Source organism: Mustela erminea, chromosome 19, assembly GCF_009829155.1.
Source record: "Mustela erminea isolate mMusErm1 chromosome 19, mMusErm1.Pri, whole genome shotgun sequence".
Lineage (NCBI taxonomy): Eukaryota > Metazoa > Chordata > Mammalia > Carnivora > Mustelidae > Mustela > Mustela erminea.
This window is the reverse complement of record NC_045632.1, coordinates 59,002,023-59,017,993: the sequence shown is the minus strand read 5'-3', so window position 1 is coordinate 59,017,993 and position 15,971 is coordinate 59,002,023. Positions and strand designations below refer to the sequence as shown.

At 55.9% G+C, this 15,971-nt stretch overlaps 1 protein-coding gene across 5 annotated transcripts in view; it reads left to right on the top strand.

The window, feature by feature from the left end:
• Nucleotides 1-15,971, top strand: part of KLHDC4 (kelch domain containing 4) — a 47,085-nt gene that overhangs the window by 20,026 nt on the left and 11,088 nt on the right. For all 5 annotated transcript variants that reach the window (XM_032324960.1, XM_032324961.1, XM_032324962.1 and 2 more), the window contains 2 exons: nt 312-448; nt 15,114-15,206. In XM_032324960.1, coding sequence (XP_032180851.1) covers nt 312-448; nt 15,114-15,206 — 230 coding nt within the window. The remainder of the gene's footprint in view (nt 1-311; nt 449-15,113; nt 15,207-15,971) is intronic.

Sequence of the window (15,971 nt, the reverse complement as noted above, 5' to 3'; positions counted from 1 at the left end):
GAAGAAGGCGCTCTGCCCGCTCGTGGTAGAGCCCTTGCGAGCGTCTGACGCGGCTGGGTCCGCTGGAACAGGGCCGGGGCTGGCCTGCGTCCGTCTGCCTCCTGGGAATTCCGGGATGTGCGGTGGGTGTCGGACTGCGGAGGATCTGCCGAATGCGGGATTTTTGAGGCGTCTTCCCTCAGACTGGGGAAGATGGTCGCTGAGCATGGGTGCTGGCTGCGGCCACCGTGTGTGGTGCTCTGCGGCGTCCCAGGGACGCGGACCCAGCTGAGCGCCGCATGGCGGCCCTGACCTCTCTCTCTCTTCTGCAGGCTGTGGTGCTTCCTCAGGGCGGAGGACAGCTGTGGATATTTGGAGGGGAGTTTGCTTCTCCCGACGGAGAACAGTTCTACCACTACAAGGATCTCTGGGTGCTGCACTTAGCCACCAAGACCTGGGAGCAAGTAAGGTACGGTACTGGGCAGTGAGCTTGACCTCCGGCCTGGCTCCGGTCCTGCACCGGCGTTCTGCATTCACGGGGATGCCGCTCCAGCTCTTGGAAGTCCGGGGTTCCGAGGAGCAGGAGTGCAGAGCCGCGAGCGGCCAGTCTCGCTGGTGCTGGAAGGCAGGCAAGAGCTCGCCTTTTTCTCTAGACCCTTCTCGGAGAAGCCCGGCCCGGCGATCGCTCCCTGACCACTGACTTTGTTGAAGGCGTCGCTGGGCTCGCTGGGACAGCCCGGTGTCCCTGCTTGCTCTCTTGTCGTCCCTCAGTGGCACCTACGTGCAGCGTCTGGAATGCCGTCCCCCTCCCGGGACATCTGTGGATCCCCTCGGAGGCCGCGCTGGGTGTCCGCTTGCTGGCAGTGGACCGTGGTCGTCCCTACGAGGGACTGGTCTTCGGTCTGGTGGACCGAGACTGGCGGAGCCGGGAAGAGCGGGGAGGACAGGGAGAACGCGTCCTTGTGCTCCTCAGTGAACCAGGCTCCGCCGTGGTTGCTGGTGTAGTTCTGCCCCGTCGGGGACACTGGTGATGGCCTTGTCGCATCTGGACCGCACGCTCAGCCGCTCAGAGCTGCACGTCGGCAGAACGACCGCAGGACGACAGATGGAAAGTAGGGTTCGTTGGCTTTATTCTTCAGTGTCGGGGGTCATGTGCCCCGTGGCTGGGGCCACGCACAGCACAGTCCCCGAACCCTGTCTTCGCTGTCACAGGCTCCGACCGGAGCTTCCTCGTGTGCTGGAGCAGGCGGCTGGATTGCAGAGTTCAGTCACAGAGCAGCACCCTTTTCGGGGCCTGGGACTTCGATGAGATGGGAGCCCCACTCCGCAGGGGCTGCGGTGGGTGGTGTGAGGAGGCTGCTGACGCCGGGCTGTGCAGGCCGGCTCTGACCGGCTCCGGGCCCGGGCTGGTAGCTCGCTGGAGGCTGCTGTGTGCGAGGAGGGCGCGTGTGGCCCCGGCTCAGCGCAGCCGCTGCAGGGGTTCGAGTTCAGCTTACCGAAGTGGGAACTGGGGAGCCTTGTGAGTGCTGCCGAGGGCTGATGTCCTTTCTGGTCCCTCGCTCACTCAGAGACGTTCATCGCCTTGGCGGGCACAGGGTTCAGTCACGTTCAATCGAAAGTGGTTTTGTCGTGCACATGTGGAACCTGGTCATTGGTCTTCAGTTGAAAGCGACTTTAGGCCCAGGGCGCCCACCCGTGTTCCTTGTGCCGGGCTCAGTTGTTAACTTACCGCTCGTCTGTCCGTCTTTGGGGAATTGATTCACGATATTTTCTTCACTTTTTTATCAGTTTGAGTAGCTTTTTGTCCATAATTCTTGGGTGGGTGAGCGGCAGTGCTCAGCTCCACTAGAGAATGCGGCCCCCTTGGCGGGCTCCGCGGGGCCGTTCTCAGCTGCTTCGCCGGGCGCGTGGTTTCTCGTGGCCTTCAGCCCTGCCTGCTTCTGTGGCATGTGCTGTGCGTGTGGAGCACGGAAGCCGGGGCACTAGGGACACATGGCCACTCGGGGATGTGCCCTTTGAGGGGCTCGCTGTGGCCGCTGTCTCCCAGCCAGCCCGGGACAGCCACCCTTGCCTCCGTGCGACCCGGGCTGTCAGTCCCAGCACGTGGGCACGGCGTTCACGGCTTCTGTCCTGTGTCGGAAGTGGTCTCCGCGAAACAGGTCCCCGCGGTTTGGAGGCTTTCTGCGATCGTGATGCCAGAGTTTATGGAAAGTGTGTCGTAGAGCGTGTTGGAGGCTGACAGGGAACTGTGCGGCGCTTCCTGTCGGCGTTCTTAACCTGTGCTCGTCCGGGGGCAGTGGCGGGCCTGGGACACCCGGGCTGCTCTGTTTTACCTTGTGCCTGAGTTCGTCCAGCCTTCCTCCCGGTAAGGGCCCCGGGTCTGGCAGGTGAGCGTCGTGCGAGCTGTCCGACAGGCCACGTGCCCCTGACCAGGAGGTCCGGCCCGCGAGGCAGGAGAGGGAGGGTTCTGTCCCCAGCCCTGCCTCCGATTCTGTGTGCCACCAGCTTCTGAACGAGTGGCTGGGTTTCTGTGTTTTGCTGCTTCACGCATTTATCATTGAGCTGTTTTCTGTCTTCGTGGCTGACGAGAAGCAGAAAGTCCGAAGTGGCGTTCAGGAGCCATTACGTGACGACCATTGCCCACGTCCGTGTCCTCGGTGGCTCCCATGCTGTATGATCTCGGGCACCGGGCTCTGCCTTCCTGTAACGCTTGGTGCTCGGACCGCCCGCAGGCTGCAGCCCTTCCCCCGCCCCGCCTGCCCCAGAGGTGGTTCTGAGCCGAGGAGGGAGGTGCTGCCTGTGCGGCCCCCTCTCCTGCCCTCCCGGCTTCCCACCGCCCTCCATGTGGGGCGGGGGAGGGGAACGCGCAGATCTGCAGAAGGGTTTCCCACTGTTCCAGAAGCCACGAGAGCTGACTCACGTGACCATGGGACCCGTTGGTTTCGTAGAGGAGATGGTGCCACGAGGACACAGAGGGAGGGGACCGGCAGGGAGAGGGGGCACGAGCGTGTATTCCCACGGAGACCGTAGAGGAGCAAGCCCCAGAGCCCCACGTGGCTCGGGGGAGACGGCGCAGGGGTGATGGCAGGCCAGCCGCAGATGAAGGCAGGCGCCACTCGGGGGTGGGAGGTGGGCGAGCAGGACGAGCCCCCAGCCAGGACGTCGATGCATCTGTCGGCCCGGCGCTCTGTTCGTTTCTCGGTAAACGTTTCTCACTCCTGTGGGGGTAGCTTTATGGTTGAGGAGGCTTCCCGAGAAAGGTCAAGGCCAGCTTCGGCTGTATTAAATCGGCATGTCGCCTGTATCGAGCCCCTTTCCTGGCTTTCAGGGAGGTTTTCCCTTTGGGAGGGCAGGGCGGATTCCCTCTCTCTGGCTGACGACTTCTGACTGATCTGAGACAGCAAGTGTGCCGGCCCATACTTGCGTGCAGGGGCCGGTCTGGAGAAAGGGCCTTTGGGGAAGCAAGTTCAGGTTGCCGGGCAGAAGAGTCGAGACCTGCAGAGGGTGGTCAGGGAGGAGCCGCTGTGCCGAGATCTGCAGTCAGGTCACTGACAGGGACACCTTGATCGGCCAGCCGCCTGCACGTAGCCTTGTCTCACGGCCGTGCTGTGCACTGGACGCCCAGGCTTGGTGGTCCCACCAAATGCCCGGTTCTGCCAGCAGAGGCTGCGGGGCCCGAGCGGGTGCAGCCAGGGCCCAGAGTGCTGTCTCTACCCGGGGCGGGGGGGGGGGGGCGCGGGGGACCACCTCTGCAGCTGCCGTCTGCTAGAGGACGGCCTCTCCGTGACCGAATGCCAGCTTGGTTTTTGGGAAAGTGCCGCTTTAAAAATTACACTTGGATGAATTTCCATAGTTCCGTGCAGCTCGATGAAATCCGTGGAAGCAAACACCCTCTGTGCTTAGGCCCGGAAAAGCGCGTTATCGCTGTGCCCGAAACCCCTGTGTGGCCCGGAGCGCAGGGAGGGAGTCTTGCCTCCCCTGGCTGTTCCTGAGCGTCACTGCCAGGAGCCCGGTCCGCGCGGCTTGCGGCAGTAACCGGCTCACTCGGAGCTCTGCGGGGCTCTCGTGCAGACACAGGACGCTGCGTGGGTGCTGGGCGGGCGTCGGGAAGTCACCGGGTTCTGGAAGGTGCAGAGGGGTCTGCCGTCCGCATGCCTGCACACATGCTGGGACGCGCGTCCGTGTGTTTCTGTTGGGTGTGTCGAGGCCAAGTGAGGTGGGAGTTCCCGAGGCTCGTGCACGTTCAGCTGCGGCCCCTGCTGGCGCACGGATCTGCACGCTGCGGTGCCGGTTTGCTCGGCAGCCCCGTGGGCGAGCTCTGGCCGCGGCCGTCTGTGGCGCTGCTTCTGGCGCACACTGGACACCGAGTGGACTCCACTGTCTTTTCGGGGCTTCCCTGCCTCCCGTTCGCGTCGCTAGCAGCAGACGTCCACTCGACCTCATGACGGTGCGAGACGAGAAGACGGCAGGGCGGCTGACCTCAGGAAGGCCCGCGGTAGGTGGCGGCCTCAGGTCACGTGTGCCCAGCTTTCCCAGATGTTTTGAGGTTTCCTTCAGCCTCTGTCTTCCCCGGGGGATGCCTGCACACCTGCTCTGCCCCCGAACAGAATTGTCACCCTCTTGAAAGGATGGGCACGCCCACGGTGGGTCACCAAGGGGACAGAGATTTCGGCATTCCTTTTCTATTTGTTTCTGAATCTGGGGCTGCCCCAGCAGTTACCTGTGACTCGAAACCCAGAGGGAAGCCGGGCTGCTTAGAGCTTTGTGTGTTCAGATGTCATTCTCGTGCCAGGAGGTCACCCTTCCACGACGTACGGCTCACGGAGTTGTGCCGCCGTCGCCGCCCGCTCACGCAGAGCAGAGAGAAGCTCCGCTCCGTTACCACCCCCCGGTCAGCTCTCATCTACCCTGTGTCTGCGCGTCTGCCTCTCTCAGGTCTTTCATACAACCACGGGCCTGCAGCTGCTGGGCTCTTGGGACCAACTTTCCCTTCACAGAGTCTCTAAGGCCCACTCTGTATGGTAGGTGGTGCTTTGAAAAAAATTTTTTTTTTTAAGATTTTATTTAATTATTTGGCAGGCAGAGATCACAAGCAGGCAGAGAGGCAGGCGGGGGCGGGGGATGCAGGCTCCCCGCTGAGCAGAGAGCCCGATGCGGGGCTCGATCCCAGGACCCTGAGATCATGACCTGAGCCAGAGACAGAGGCTTTAACCCACTGAGCCACCCAGGCGCCCCAGTTGGTGCTTTTTTATGACCAGATGATATTCCATTGTACAGACAGGGCACATTGCACTCATCCATTCGCTTGTGACGGACGTTTGGGCTGTGGGCACTCTTCTGTTTTGCGAGCAATGCTGCCAGGAACGTTTGCATACAACTCAGGCACTTCTCTGTGCGTCTAAGCACTTAGTAGATGAGCAATAAAAATGGTTGAATAATAAAATACAACGTGTGCGCACATTTTCTCTTGATTTGCGAACGGCACGGACATTGGTCCTCAGACCTCCGTAGTGTGTGTGTGTGTGTGTGTGTTAATGCCGCATCTGAGACGTGTGGGACACGTGGCACCCTCGGAGAGGGCCGTTAGCGGCAGGTTTTTGTCTGATCCGGTTGTGAGGACCATGCCATGTAATTTTGAAGAGTGTGAATTTTGGGACCTGAAATGCATGTGGAAGTGAACACACATGTTGCCTGCTCTCTGGGGTCTGCCGGGAGCTGTGAGCTTGTGGGCTGCGCGCTCTCCAGCTTCCTTTGCAGCTGGGTGTGAGCCCAGCACCTGGAGAACTGGGAGCAGGAGTGCGTGTAGACTCCCTGCACCTGCCCTGCTGGCTTACTCGCTGTGGACGTGCTTGGGCAAGGAGGAGGGTCCGGCACACAGAGGGCGGGGGGTGCAGAAACTGTCCCGACGGTCGGTGCTCAGGTCTACTGACACATAGGTTGTTCCGTGCTCAGACCTCCAGCTTCATCTGGGGTGGCTTTATGTCGTAATTGGTGGTTGCGCTTGTGCGTTCTGGGGCAGACTGTGTCCTCTCAGTTCTGGTTCTGCCATTGGCCAGCCTGGTGTGTTTCTTGACTTCTAGGTCTTGTTGTTCTCATCTGTAACATGGGAAAGGCTCGTACCTGCCCCTCTGGTTGTTGTTACCAATGAGAGCCCATAAAAGGAGCCCGCCTAGTGTAAGAGAAACCCCCAGAGACAGCAGTGTTATCATTAATAGTAACAGCTAAAATAAAAGTAAGACAAGGATAGAGTGCCTTAGGTTGCCTGGGTTCCAGAGACTGGTACCGATTATTCTGTACGATGCAGTTGAATACCTTATACTTACTTTGCCCAGAATCTGTTGCTCCTTGGAAAAATGGGGCCGAATTCCAGAGGTACATGGTTTGAAATGCAAAGGGAGATGCTCTTGTACGTGTTTCGATTCCTCCTCAGGCCATGTTATAACCATTCTTGGAGGAGGGGCTTTTTCTATTCTGAGGATGAGTCACGAGACTAAGTTCGCTGTCGGGTCTCCCTGTGTGACCTTGAATCTCGGGGATTATGAGAGAAATGGTTCCTTTGCTCCCCAGACATCTTGGGGCCACCTGGTGTGGCACGCTGCTAGAGCGCATCATTTCGTAAGGTGTAAACTTTAAAGTAACTCAGGGAGTCATTTGCCTACAGGTGCTTAACCACTGTCTGTGCTGGAGCCACGGAGGGGGCTGATGCTTGAATGTTTCCTGGAGACGTCGCCGCGGCGGCCTCCGGAGGGCTGGGGGCGCGAGCGACGGCTTGCCCTGTTGGACGCCGTTCTGCACGGAGCTCAGATGTGTTTAAAAGCGCTCACTCCCACAACGTTACACACGTGTTTTTGCGCCACATATAGATCTGGCTGAGTAGGACTTGTTAATTTCCTAAGACTCCGTATTTAGGAGTGACGGCAGTTGAAATGTGCCCGTTGGAGATTCAGATATAAACAGGCTCTTCTGGTTGGCTTTATTTTTCTAAAGGGGTATATAGAGTCTTTTTATAGAAAAATTTTCTCTTTTTGGTTACAAAACAGTGATACTTGGCTGCTGCCAGAAAAAGGGAATTGGTGGGCAGGAGGCTGAGCGAGGGCCTTGGACCTGCAGCCTTGTGGCTGCTGGGCGTCCTCGGGCCGTGACAGCGGGCCATTAGGGTCACGTAGCATTCGGGTCTCCACGTAACTCTTTTCAGGTAGAATCGGAAGCACTATACTGGCTTAGTTGTTGAATGAAAATTCGTTCCCCAGGTTGTACTTTTAAAGTATCGTAGGAGAAGATCTCTCAGAAGGGAGCGTCCTTGTCCCCGGCATGCGAGGTGTTTTTCTTCTTACTCGGCTCTGTCATGGGCTGCCACGCAGGGTGGCCTGTCTCCTCAGCAGCCGGCACGCTGGGGACAGAAGTGGCTGCATGCTGTTGCCAGTCGAGGTGGGTGCCCAGCCACTGCAGGAATCTGTGGGTGGTGGCGTCATGGTGGGCCCAGACCCTCCTTCAGAGCCGTGTTCATTTGGTATTTTTATCAGGAATTTGGACTTAAAAATATGCTTCCCAAATTTGTGGGTGATACAAAGCTGGAAGGGAGAGCGGATAAACTCGTCGACAGAGTCAGCATCCACAATTCACCTTTGTGGGCCAAATCCAGCAAGAGGAGATTGCAGTGGGAGAAGTGCCCCTCGTGGGTTGAGTGTAAATACAGCATTAAAGAGTGACTATAAGAGCTGCCCTTGCTAGTGGACGAGGAGGGTTTAGTGATTTGTGATGCTGGTTGACATCAGCGCGTGGCGAGGCTGCCCAGAGGCTAATGTGTAAAGGTTGCGTTAACAGGGTCCGGCCTCTAGGAACAGGCACGGATTACTTTTGGTTGACTTTCCCCTGACAAGTATGGAGGTCGTTTTGAGTAACACATTCCCTGGGACGTTAATGAACTGAGGGCCTTAGGGGAGAGAGACCCCATGATCAAGCATTCGGGGAAAGGTGGGGAGAATGGAATTGGTTCTGGATTGGAATAGGGAAGACCCTGGCAGTCCTCACGGCAGTGTGCGATGCGGCTCCTCATCTGGAAACCCTGGGCTGTTCGAATGTTGTTTTCATTTTGAGATTCTGTGTGTTTGATGGTTTGTGGTGTTGTTTTTTATTTTTTTATTTTTAGAGATTTATTTATTTAGGAGTGCCTGGGTGGCTCAGTGGGTGAAGCCTCTGCCTTTGGCTCAGGTCATGATCTCACGGTCCTGGGATCGAGCCCCACGTCTGGCTCTCTGCCCAGCGGGGAGCCTGCTTCCCCCTCTCTCTCTGCCTGCCTCTCTGCCTACTTGTGATCTCCGTCTGTCAAATGAATAAAATCTTTAAAAAAAGATTTATTTATTTATTTATTTGAGAGAGCGTGGGAGCATAAGCAGGAGGGACAGAGGGAGAGGGAGAGAGAATTGCAAGCAGACCGCATGCTGAGTGTGGAGCCGGATGTGGGGCTCTGTCTCATGACCTTGAGATCATGACCTGAGCTGAAACCAAGAGTCGGACCTTAAGTGACTGCGCCACCCAGCTGCCGCTGTTAATGTATTTTTTGCGGTACCTAGTTTTGGGGGAAACTGTGTATAATGCACAAAAACAAGCAGAAGAGAACACGTTGTATAGGAAGTGCTGGGCTGTGTGGTTCAGGTCGCAGCCGCCCTTTGCAGCCTGGAGCTGCCGAGGCTTTGTGGACTGGACTGGACCGAGTTCTCTTAGGTGGGGGAGCTGGGCCGTGGGAGCCACGCAGCAGCGTGCGGGAAGCAGAGGCACCTAGAGCCCGGTTCTCACACAGGAGCTGAGCTTGTAATCGGTAAGAATCCAGGAAGCACACCCACGTGTCAGCTCTTTTAAAATCCGGTTGTTTTCTTGTTGTCGAGTTTGAGGAGTTCCTTGGAGATTTTGATCCTTTCTCAGATGTGTCGACTGCAAATGTTTTCTCCCAGGCTGTGGCTGCTGGTTCTCCTGTGAGCGCCTTCTGCAGAGGAGACGTTTTAAAGGTCAGCGACGTCCAGGTTATCGGTTGTTTCACAGCTAGCTCTGTCCGCGCTTGTGCAGGACGACGGTCTGCGTCTAGGCTCATGTTTTCACACGTGGGCGTCTGGCCGTCCTAGCGCCGTGTGTCGGCATCGTCTTGTCGCTCCGTCGCGTGGCTTTTCGCCTTCCGTAAGGGCCGGATGACTGTGTTTCTGGGCGCCTGATCCCGGGCTTTCTGTGCGCTCCGACCGGTCTGCTTACTGCGCACTGACACGACGCTGTCTTGATTCCGTAGCTTGAGAGCAAGTCTTAAAGTCAGGTAGGTCAGTCTTCGACTTTGATCTTTTCAATATTGTGTTGGTTATTTGGGGTCTTTTTAAAAAAGAATACTGTATTTATTTATTTGACGGAGAGAGAGACCCAGCGAGAGAGGGAACACAGGCAAGGGGAGTGGTGGAGGGGGAGGCAGGCTTCCCGCCCAGCAGAGAGCCCGATGCGGGGCTCGATCCCAGGACCCTGGGATCATGACCTGAGCCGAAGGCAGAGGCTTAACGACTGAGCTCCCCAGGCGCCCCTGTTTGGGGTCTTTCACCTGTCTGTGTGAACTGTAGAATCCGTTTGTCCGTACCCGTAAAGCAGTTCGCGGGATAGTGGTTGAGGTTGCGTTGACCCTGTAGATCCAGGTGGGAGGAACTGGCATCGTGACGACACCGGGTCTTCCGTGCACAAACGTGGACTGTCCCTCTGTCTCTGATCGTGTCTGTCATAGTGACGTAGTTTTCCCCAAATAGGTCTCGTAGATTCATACTAGGTGTTTCATGTTGGGGGTGTTAATATAAACGGTAATTTTGTTTTTAATTTCAAATCTCCCTTGTTCACTGCTGGTATGTAGGAAAGGGGCTGACTTTTGTGTATTAATCTTGTTGCCTGCAGTGCCGCTATAATCGCTTACTAGTTCCAGGAGTTTTTGGTTAGTTCTTTCAGATTTTATACATAGATCATGTCAGTTGCAACAAAAGACAGTTTTATATCTTCCTTCACAATATTTATAGTTTTTATTTCCTTTCCCCGCCTTATCGCAGTACGAGAACTTCTAGCGCAACGGTGAGATAGTTGGCAAGAGGGGACATCCCTGCCCGGTACCTAGTCTTCGCGGGAAAGCTTTCAGTTTTCATTATCGAGTACAGTATTAGCTGCGGGTTTTTGTAGATCTTTATCGAGTTCAGAAAACTCCCCTCAATTCCTAGATTGCTGAGAGAGTTTATCCTGAATGGGTGTAAGATTTTGACAAATGCTTTTCCTCCATCTATTGGTATGATCTTGTGACTTTTCTTTCTTAGTCTGTTAATGTGCTGGGTTATAACAGTGGATTTCAGAATGTGGGACCGGCCTTGCACATCTGCATAAATCCCTCTTGGTCGCAGTGTGCGCTTCTCTTTAGACTTTTCTTGGATTCAGTTTGTTCATATTGAGGATTTTGTGCATCTCTGTTTGTGAGAGGCACTGATCTGTAGTCTTTTTTTTTTTTAAGATTTTATTTACTTATTTCACAGAGAGCGATCGCAAGCAGGCAGAGAGGCAGGCAGAGAGAGGGGGGGAAGCAGGCTCCTTGCTGAGCAGAGAGCCCGATGCGGGACTCAATCCCAGGAACCTGGGATCATGACCTGAGCCGAAGGCAGAGGCTTTAACTCACTGAGCCTCCCAGGTGCTTTTTCTGCTCTCATTCTTATTATTTCTTTTCTTCTGTTTACTTCTTTTTCAAGTTTCCTGGGGTGGAAAATTAGGTTATTGACTTGAGATATTTTTTTTTTCTAATTAGTACATTTGGTCCTGCAAATTTCCTTCTAAGCACTTGATTTCACTGCATCCCGCAAATTTTGATAGTGTTTTCATTTTCATTCAGTTCAAAATATTCTTAAATTTTTCCTATTTTTTCTTTGACCCACATGTTATTTGTAAGAATATTGTTTAACCTCTATGTGTTTGGGACTTTTCCCAGCAATCTATTACTGGTTTCTAGTTTATTCCTACTGTGTCCTAACAAGCAGACATTGTCTTATTTCTGTTATTTTCAGTTCATTATGGTATGTTTTGTGGCCCAGAATGTGGTCTGTCATGGTTTATGTTCTGAGTGAGCTTGAGAAGAATGTTTTTGCCCATTGTTGGATGACGTGGTCTGTGGACGTCCGTTACATCCTGGTGATTGATCGTGGGGTTCAGCTCTGTCCTCATCCGTTTCCGCTGCTGTGTCCATTTTTGAGAGAGGGTCGTTGAGTCTTCCCAGCGCAACGGCAAATAAGTCTGTTTCTCTTTGCAGTTCTGTTAGTTTTTGCCTCACATAGTTTGGCATTCCGTCGGTTGGCATTCTGTTGTTGGATTTGTAGTGGTAAGAACCGGTCCGTCTTTTTGGAGGGTTCATCCCTGTGTACTTAGGTGGCGCCCGCTTAAATCCCTGGTGACTTTCCTTGCTCTGACGTCTGCTCTCTCTGAAACGCAGTTACTCTGGTTTTTCTCTGGTTAGCTGGTGGCGGGTGCGTCTTCTCCGTGTGTCTGCATGTTTGGGGTGGGCTCCTTGTACAGCGCATCGCTGGGGCTTGTGTTTTGATCGAGTCTGGCGCTCTCTGTCATTAGACGGTGGGTTTAGACGTTAGCGTTCACCGTCATCATCGGCAGACTGGATCAGTCTCCCGTGTTGTCACTGTCCTGTTTGTTGCCCTTGTCCTTTGTTCTTCTGTTTGTCTTTGACTTTTTTGGTGTTTTTTGTGGTTTTAATTGATCTGTGGTAGGATTCCAGCTTTCTCCGTTCTCAGTACATCCGTTACACCAACGTTCCTGCTCTTCTGGGTGGCTCCCTGCGGTCGGCCGTGGGCGTGTGCAACGACCCGAGTCCACTTCCGATAACGTGGTCCCGCTTCACGAGTTGTGCGGGTGCATTGAGAGAGCGACGTGATCTTAGTTCCCTCCCGGTCGCTGTGTCGTTACTGTCTTCTCTCCCCCAAGAACAAGCTTAAGACACGTGTGTGCAGAGGCACACGCAGTCAGACATCGCTCTGACTGCGTCACTGTGCACCAGTTGTTATTGTGAGGGGAAGAACCCGGAAAAGAAAACATTTTTATTTTACCTTCCCTTTATGGCTTCTTCAGTCCGTTTCCTTCGTCTGTGTGGATTCGGGGTTCCGGCGCGCACACGGTCTTTCGCTCGCTGTCTCTCAAAGACTGTCGAGCATTTCTCGTGAGGCAGGTCTGTTGGCACCAAGTCCGTTAATCTATGTGTGTCGGGGACAGTCCTGCTCGTTCGCTTGTGCAGGACGCTCTCGCAGAGCGCGGAGCCGGCTGCCGCTGGGGTTCTCCGCTGCCACCGCAACTCCTCGTCCACTGTCCTGGCCGCCCCGGTGTCTGAGCAGGAGCCGGCCTGGATTCTCACCTTTGTCTCTCTGTAGGTAAGGTGTCGCTTCCCATGGCTCCTCTTGGGATTCTTTTCTTTACCTTTGGTGTTCTGTAATTTGAAAATGACAGGCCTTGGTGTCCGTTCTTGGCATTTAGTCCGCTTCGCGTCCGCCGACCTGCATCGGGGTTTGATGTCAGAGTTCAGTCCGGGGAACTTCTCACCGTGGCGCGGTGTCCTTCTGGCTCTCTGTCCTCTCCTTCCAGCCCGTCCTGCTTCTGTTTTGCCTGGAGCGTAATCGCCCCTCGGCCCTGGGGTATTGTCCTCGGTTTTTTCCGTCTTGGTTCCCCTTGGTTTGGGGTTTCCCAGCTTTTCCTTGCTGTATCCTCTGGCTCTGGGGTTCTTAGCTGTGTCGCGCCTGCTCGCAAGCCTGTTGGAGCCGTTCTGGGCAGCCTGCGTTTCTGTTAGTCGTTTGATCTCTCGTATTGCTTTCTGGTTCTTTCTTAGGCTTTCCGTCTCGCCGCTTTCATTGCCCGCCTGTCCCTGCATGCCGTCTGCGTTACTGTCACAGCCCTAAACGTGTTCATCACAGTTGCTTTAAGATCCCTGCCTGTCTGCTTCTGGTGCTTGCTCTGAACCTGCGGGCAGATTTTTGCCTTTTGCTGCGCCTCGTACGCGTCCCCTCGCTCGCGGGCTGGAATTGCTGGCCGGGAGGAGGCGTGTGAGCGGGCTGGTGCGTGTCCTGGGAGGAGGGCTCGGCTCCCTCCTAGAACTCCCAGGGCCTCTCGCTTTCTCTCCTCCCTTCGTAGGTGGGCCGCATGCCCAGACGGAGCGGGAGCCCACCGTCTCTCTTCCTCGGGTCCGTGCGCCTCTGGTACCACTGCAACCCGTGGAGGGCCCTGGGTCGCTGCTTGGCCCTGAGGGTACAGAATGCTCGGGCGCTTCTCAGAACGCTCCTGCCCCTGTGCCCTGCCGCTGCCGGAGGCACGAGCGGATTGTTTGGTGGCACTTCTGTGGGAGGGCGATGGAGCCCCTCGGGTAAGTCTCCCAGTACGGAGGCCCTGTGACCGGGGCCCCCTGGAGCGTCCCACTCCACATGTGGCCGCACTGAGCCTCCTGCAGTGTGTCTGTCCAGTGCAGGTTTTCCTGACAGCGTCCGCCCGCTAGCTTCTGCTTCCAGAAGCCTCCTGTGCTCACCTGTCGGCCTTTACTTCGGGGCCCGCAGTTCGACCTGTGCGTGAGTCAGGAAGAGTGGCCGACTTTCAGTCTGTTCAGCTTCCCGCTTGCTGGGATCGAGTGGTGACTTCCAAGTCCTTTGATGCCAGACCAGAGCTCAGAGGTCCCTTCTTTGGGTTCTTTATCCCATGTATTTTTATGTTGGGTTTATTGAGATAAAATCACATTCAGTGAAATGACGGCCTTTTAGCTGGACGGTTAGAGAGGAGTTTCTGCTAATGCACAGACCTGTCTAACCACCGCCGTGCTCGGGACAGATGAGGTGTGCATCTGTCCGGAAAGTTCTCTCCTGCCCACTTGCCGTCAGTCCGCTTGTGCTCTTTGGCCCTAGGCAGCTACTCTCATCACCAGGGATGGATTTTTGCCTTTTTAAGAACCTCCTAGGGGCGCCTGAGTGGCCCAGTCAGTGAAGCATCCGCCTTCGGGTCAGGTCATGATCTCGGGGTCCGGGGCTGGAGCCCGGCGTCTGGCTCCCGGCTCAGCGGGGAGCCTGCTTCTCCCTCTGCCTCTGCCTGCTGCTCTGCCTGCTTGTGCTCTCTCATTCCGTGTGCCAGATACAGAAGCAGAATATTAATAAAACAAGATTCTCCTGAGCACGGAATCCCACAGTACGCGCTCTTCGGCTGCTGGCTCTTCGGCTGGGTGTGGTGTGTCTGAGACCTGCCCATGTGGCATGTCTCAGGGCACCGTCCTCCTCCGTTGCCGAGAAGTAGTCCGCTGTAGTGAATGCACCACGCTCGATGCACTCCCTCATCGAGGCACATCTTGGCCGCTTCCGGTGTTCGACAGGAGTAAAGCTTCTCTCGATGTGTGTGTAGGTCTTTGTACGCACTTGTGTTTCCAGAGCTGAGTGAGGATCTGGCATCCCATGGCCAGGTCATATGCCAGCACGTCTCACGGTGTAAGGAACAGTCGCGGTGGTCGTGCCACCTTGCCCCTGCCGCCGCGCTGTGTGGACGAGCCAGCTCTCGGCCCGTGGCTTTAGGAGAACTTGAGCCTGTCGTTGGGTTTTGGCTGCTAGTGGCCTGGGTAGGGACCACACTGTGCTTTGGGCTTTCGCTTGCAACGACTGAGGGCGGAGCAGGTGACCGTCTCTTGCTGTCCTTGTCGGCCGTTCGCGTGTCCTTTCCTGTTTTCGTCCCAGCCTTCTGTCCTGCCTTTGCCTGTAACCGTACTGGGTTTATCTTACTCAGAACATGCAAGGGCTCTTTTACGTATTCTGGGTGCAAGCATGGGTCAGGTGAGTGCAGAAATCGCCCCCCACTTTCCGTCTCCTGTCGTTTGATTCTGCGATGGTTTATTTTGAAGAGCTGAGGTTTTCGGTTTTAACCGAGTCCAGTTTCTGTAAGGCCCTGTTTGCGCTCAGGTGTCTTTACTCCAAGGTCATGGAGACGGTCTCCTGTTTGGTTCTCCACGGTTGCAGGAGCTAGTAGACTCGGTCTGGGTTACCTGTGGTCAAGTTAGACGGTTCTCGGTCAGTGCTCGGGAACAGAACTCGGGGTAAAAAGTGGTCTCTTTCTTCCCATTCCAGATCATCGGGAGGCCCTTCCGGCCGGAGCGGACATCGGATGGTGGCCTGGAAGAGGCAGTTAGTCCTCTTTGGTGGCTTCCATGAGAGTACAAGGTTGGTACCAACCGGAGAGATCTGTCTTTCCTGGGACGGTAAGGAGCGGAATTTTTGTGGGAAGAACCACTTGGAACACGCACGGGAGGCGCTGCCCGTGCCGAACACCGGAGCCGGCTCCGTGGATACGCAGCGAAGCGGCAGCCCCCGCGCTCTGCTCTCAGTGTCTCGAAGTCCGCAGTGCTGAGCGGCGGCTCTGCATCCTTGTTTTACACTGAGACCTGGAAGTGATATGGCCGATCCTGGTAACTCGAGATTTTCCACCTTTACCCTGGTACAGACTCGCCCGGAGGACTTGTGGAAAGTCTGGTTGCCGGGTCCCGCCCTCTGCTTTCTGACTTGCTAGGGATGGGGTCTGAGAATCTGCCTTTCAGCAAACGTGGGTGCTGCTGGTGCTGCTGGCTGGGGGACCCCACTCTGAGAGCCTCTGGGCTAAAATTGAACTTGTCTGTGTTGGGGACCGTGGCGAGAGCAGTGCTGTCTGAAGAGGGGCCTCCCGCGTGCCTGTGTGTGGCCGTGTTGGCACGAGCCGCTGTGATTGTGTGTTCCGTGTGTGCTCATGTCCGGCCAGGCGCTCCGGTTGCTGGGAGCCTGTCGTCCTCCCCGTCGCCTCTCAAAGGTCCCGAGTTGAGTCCAGAGAAGCAGGACATGACAGGTCCCTATTCTGTCACCACCATCATGCCGTGCTGCTCTGTGTAACACGGCGAGGCTGTCTTGCCTGGCGAAGGCCCCTGTGTGTGCTTTGCCTCTGACCAGGTCCCACAT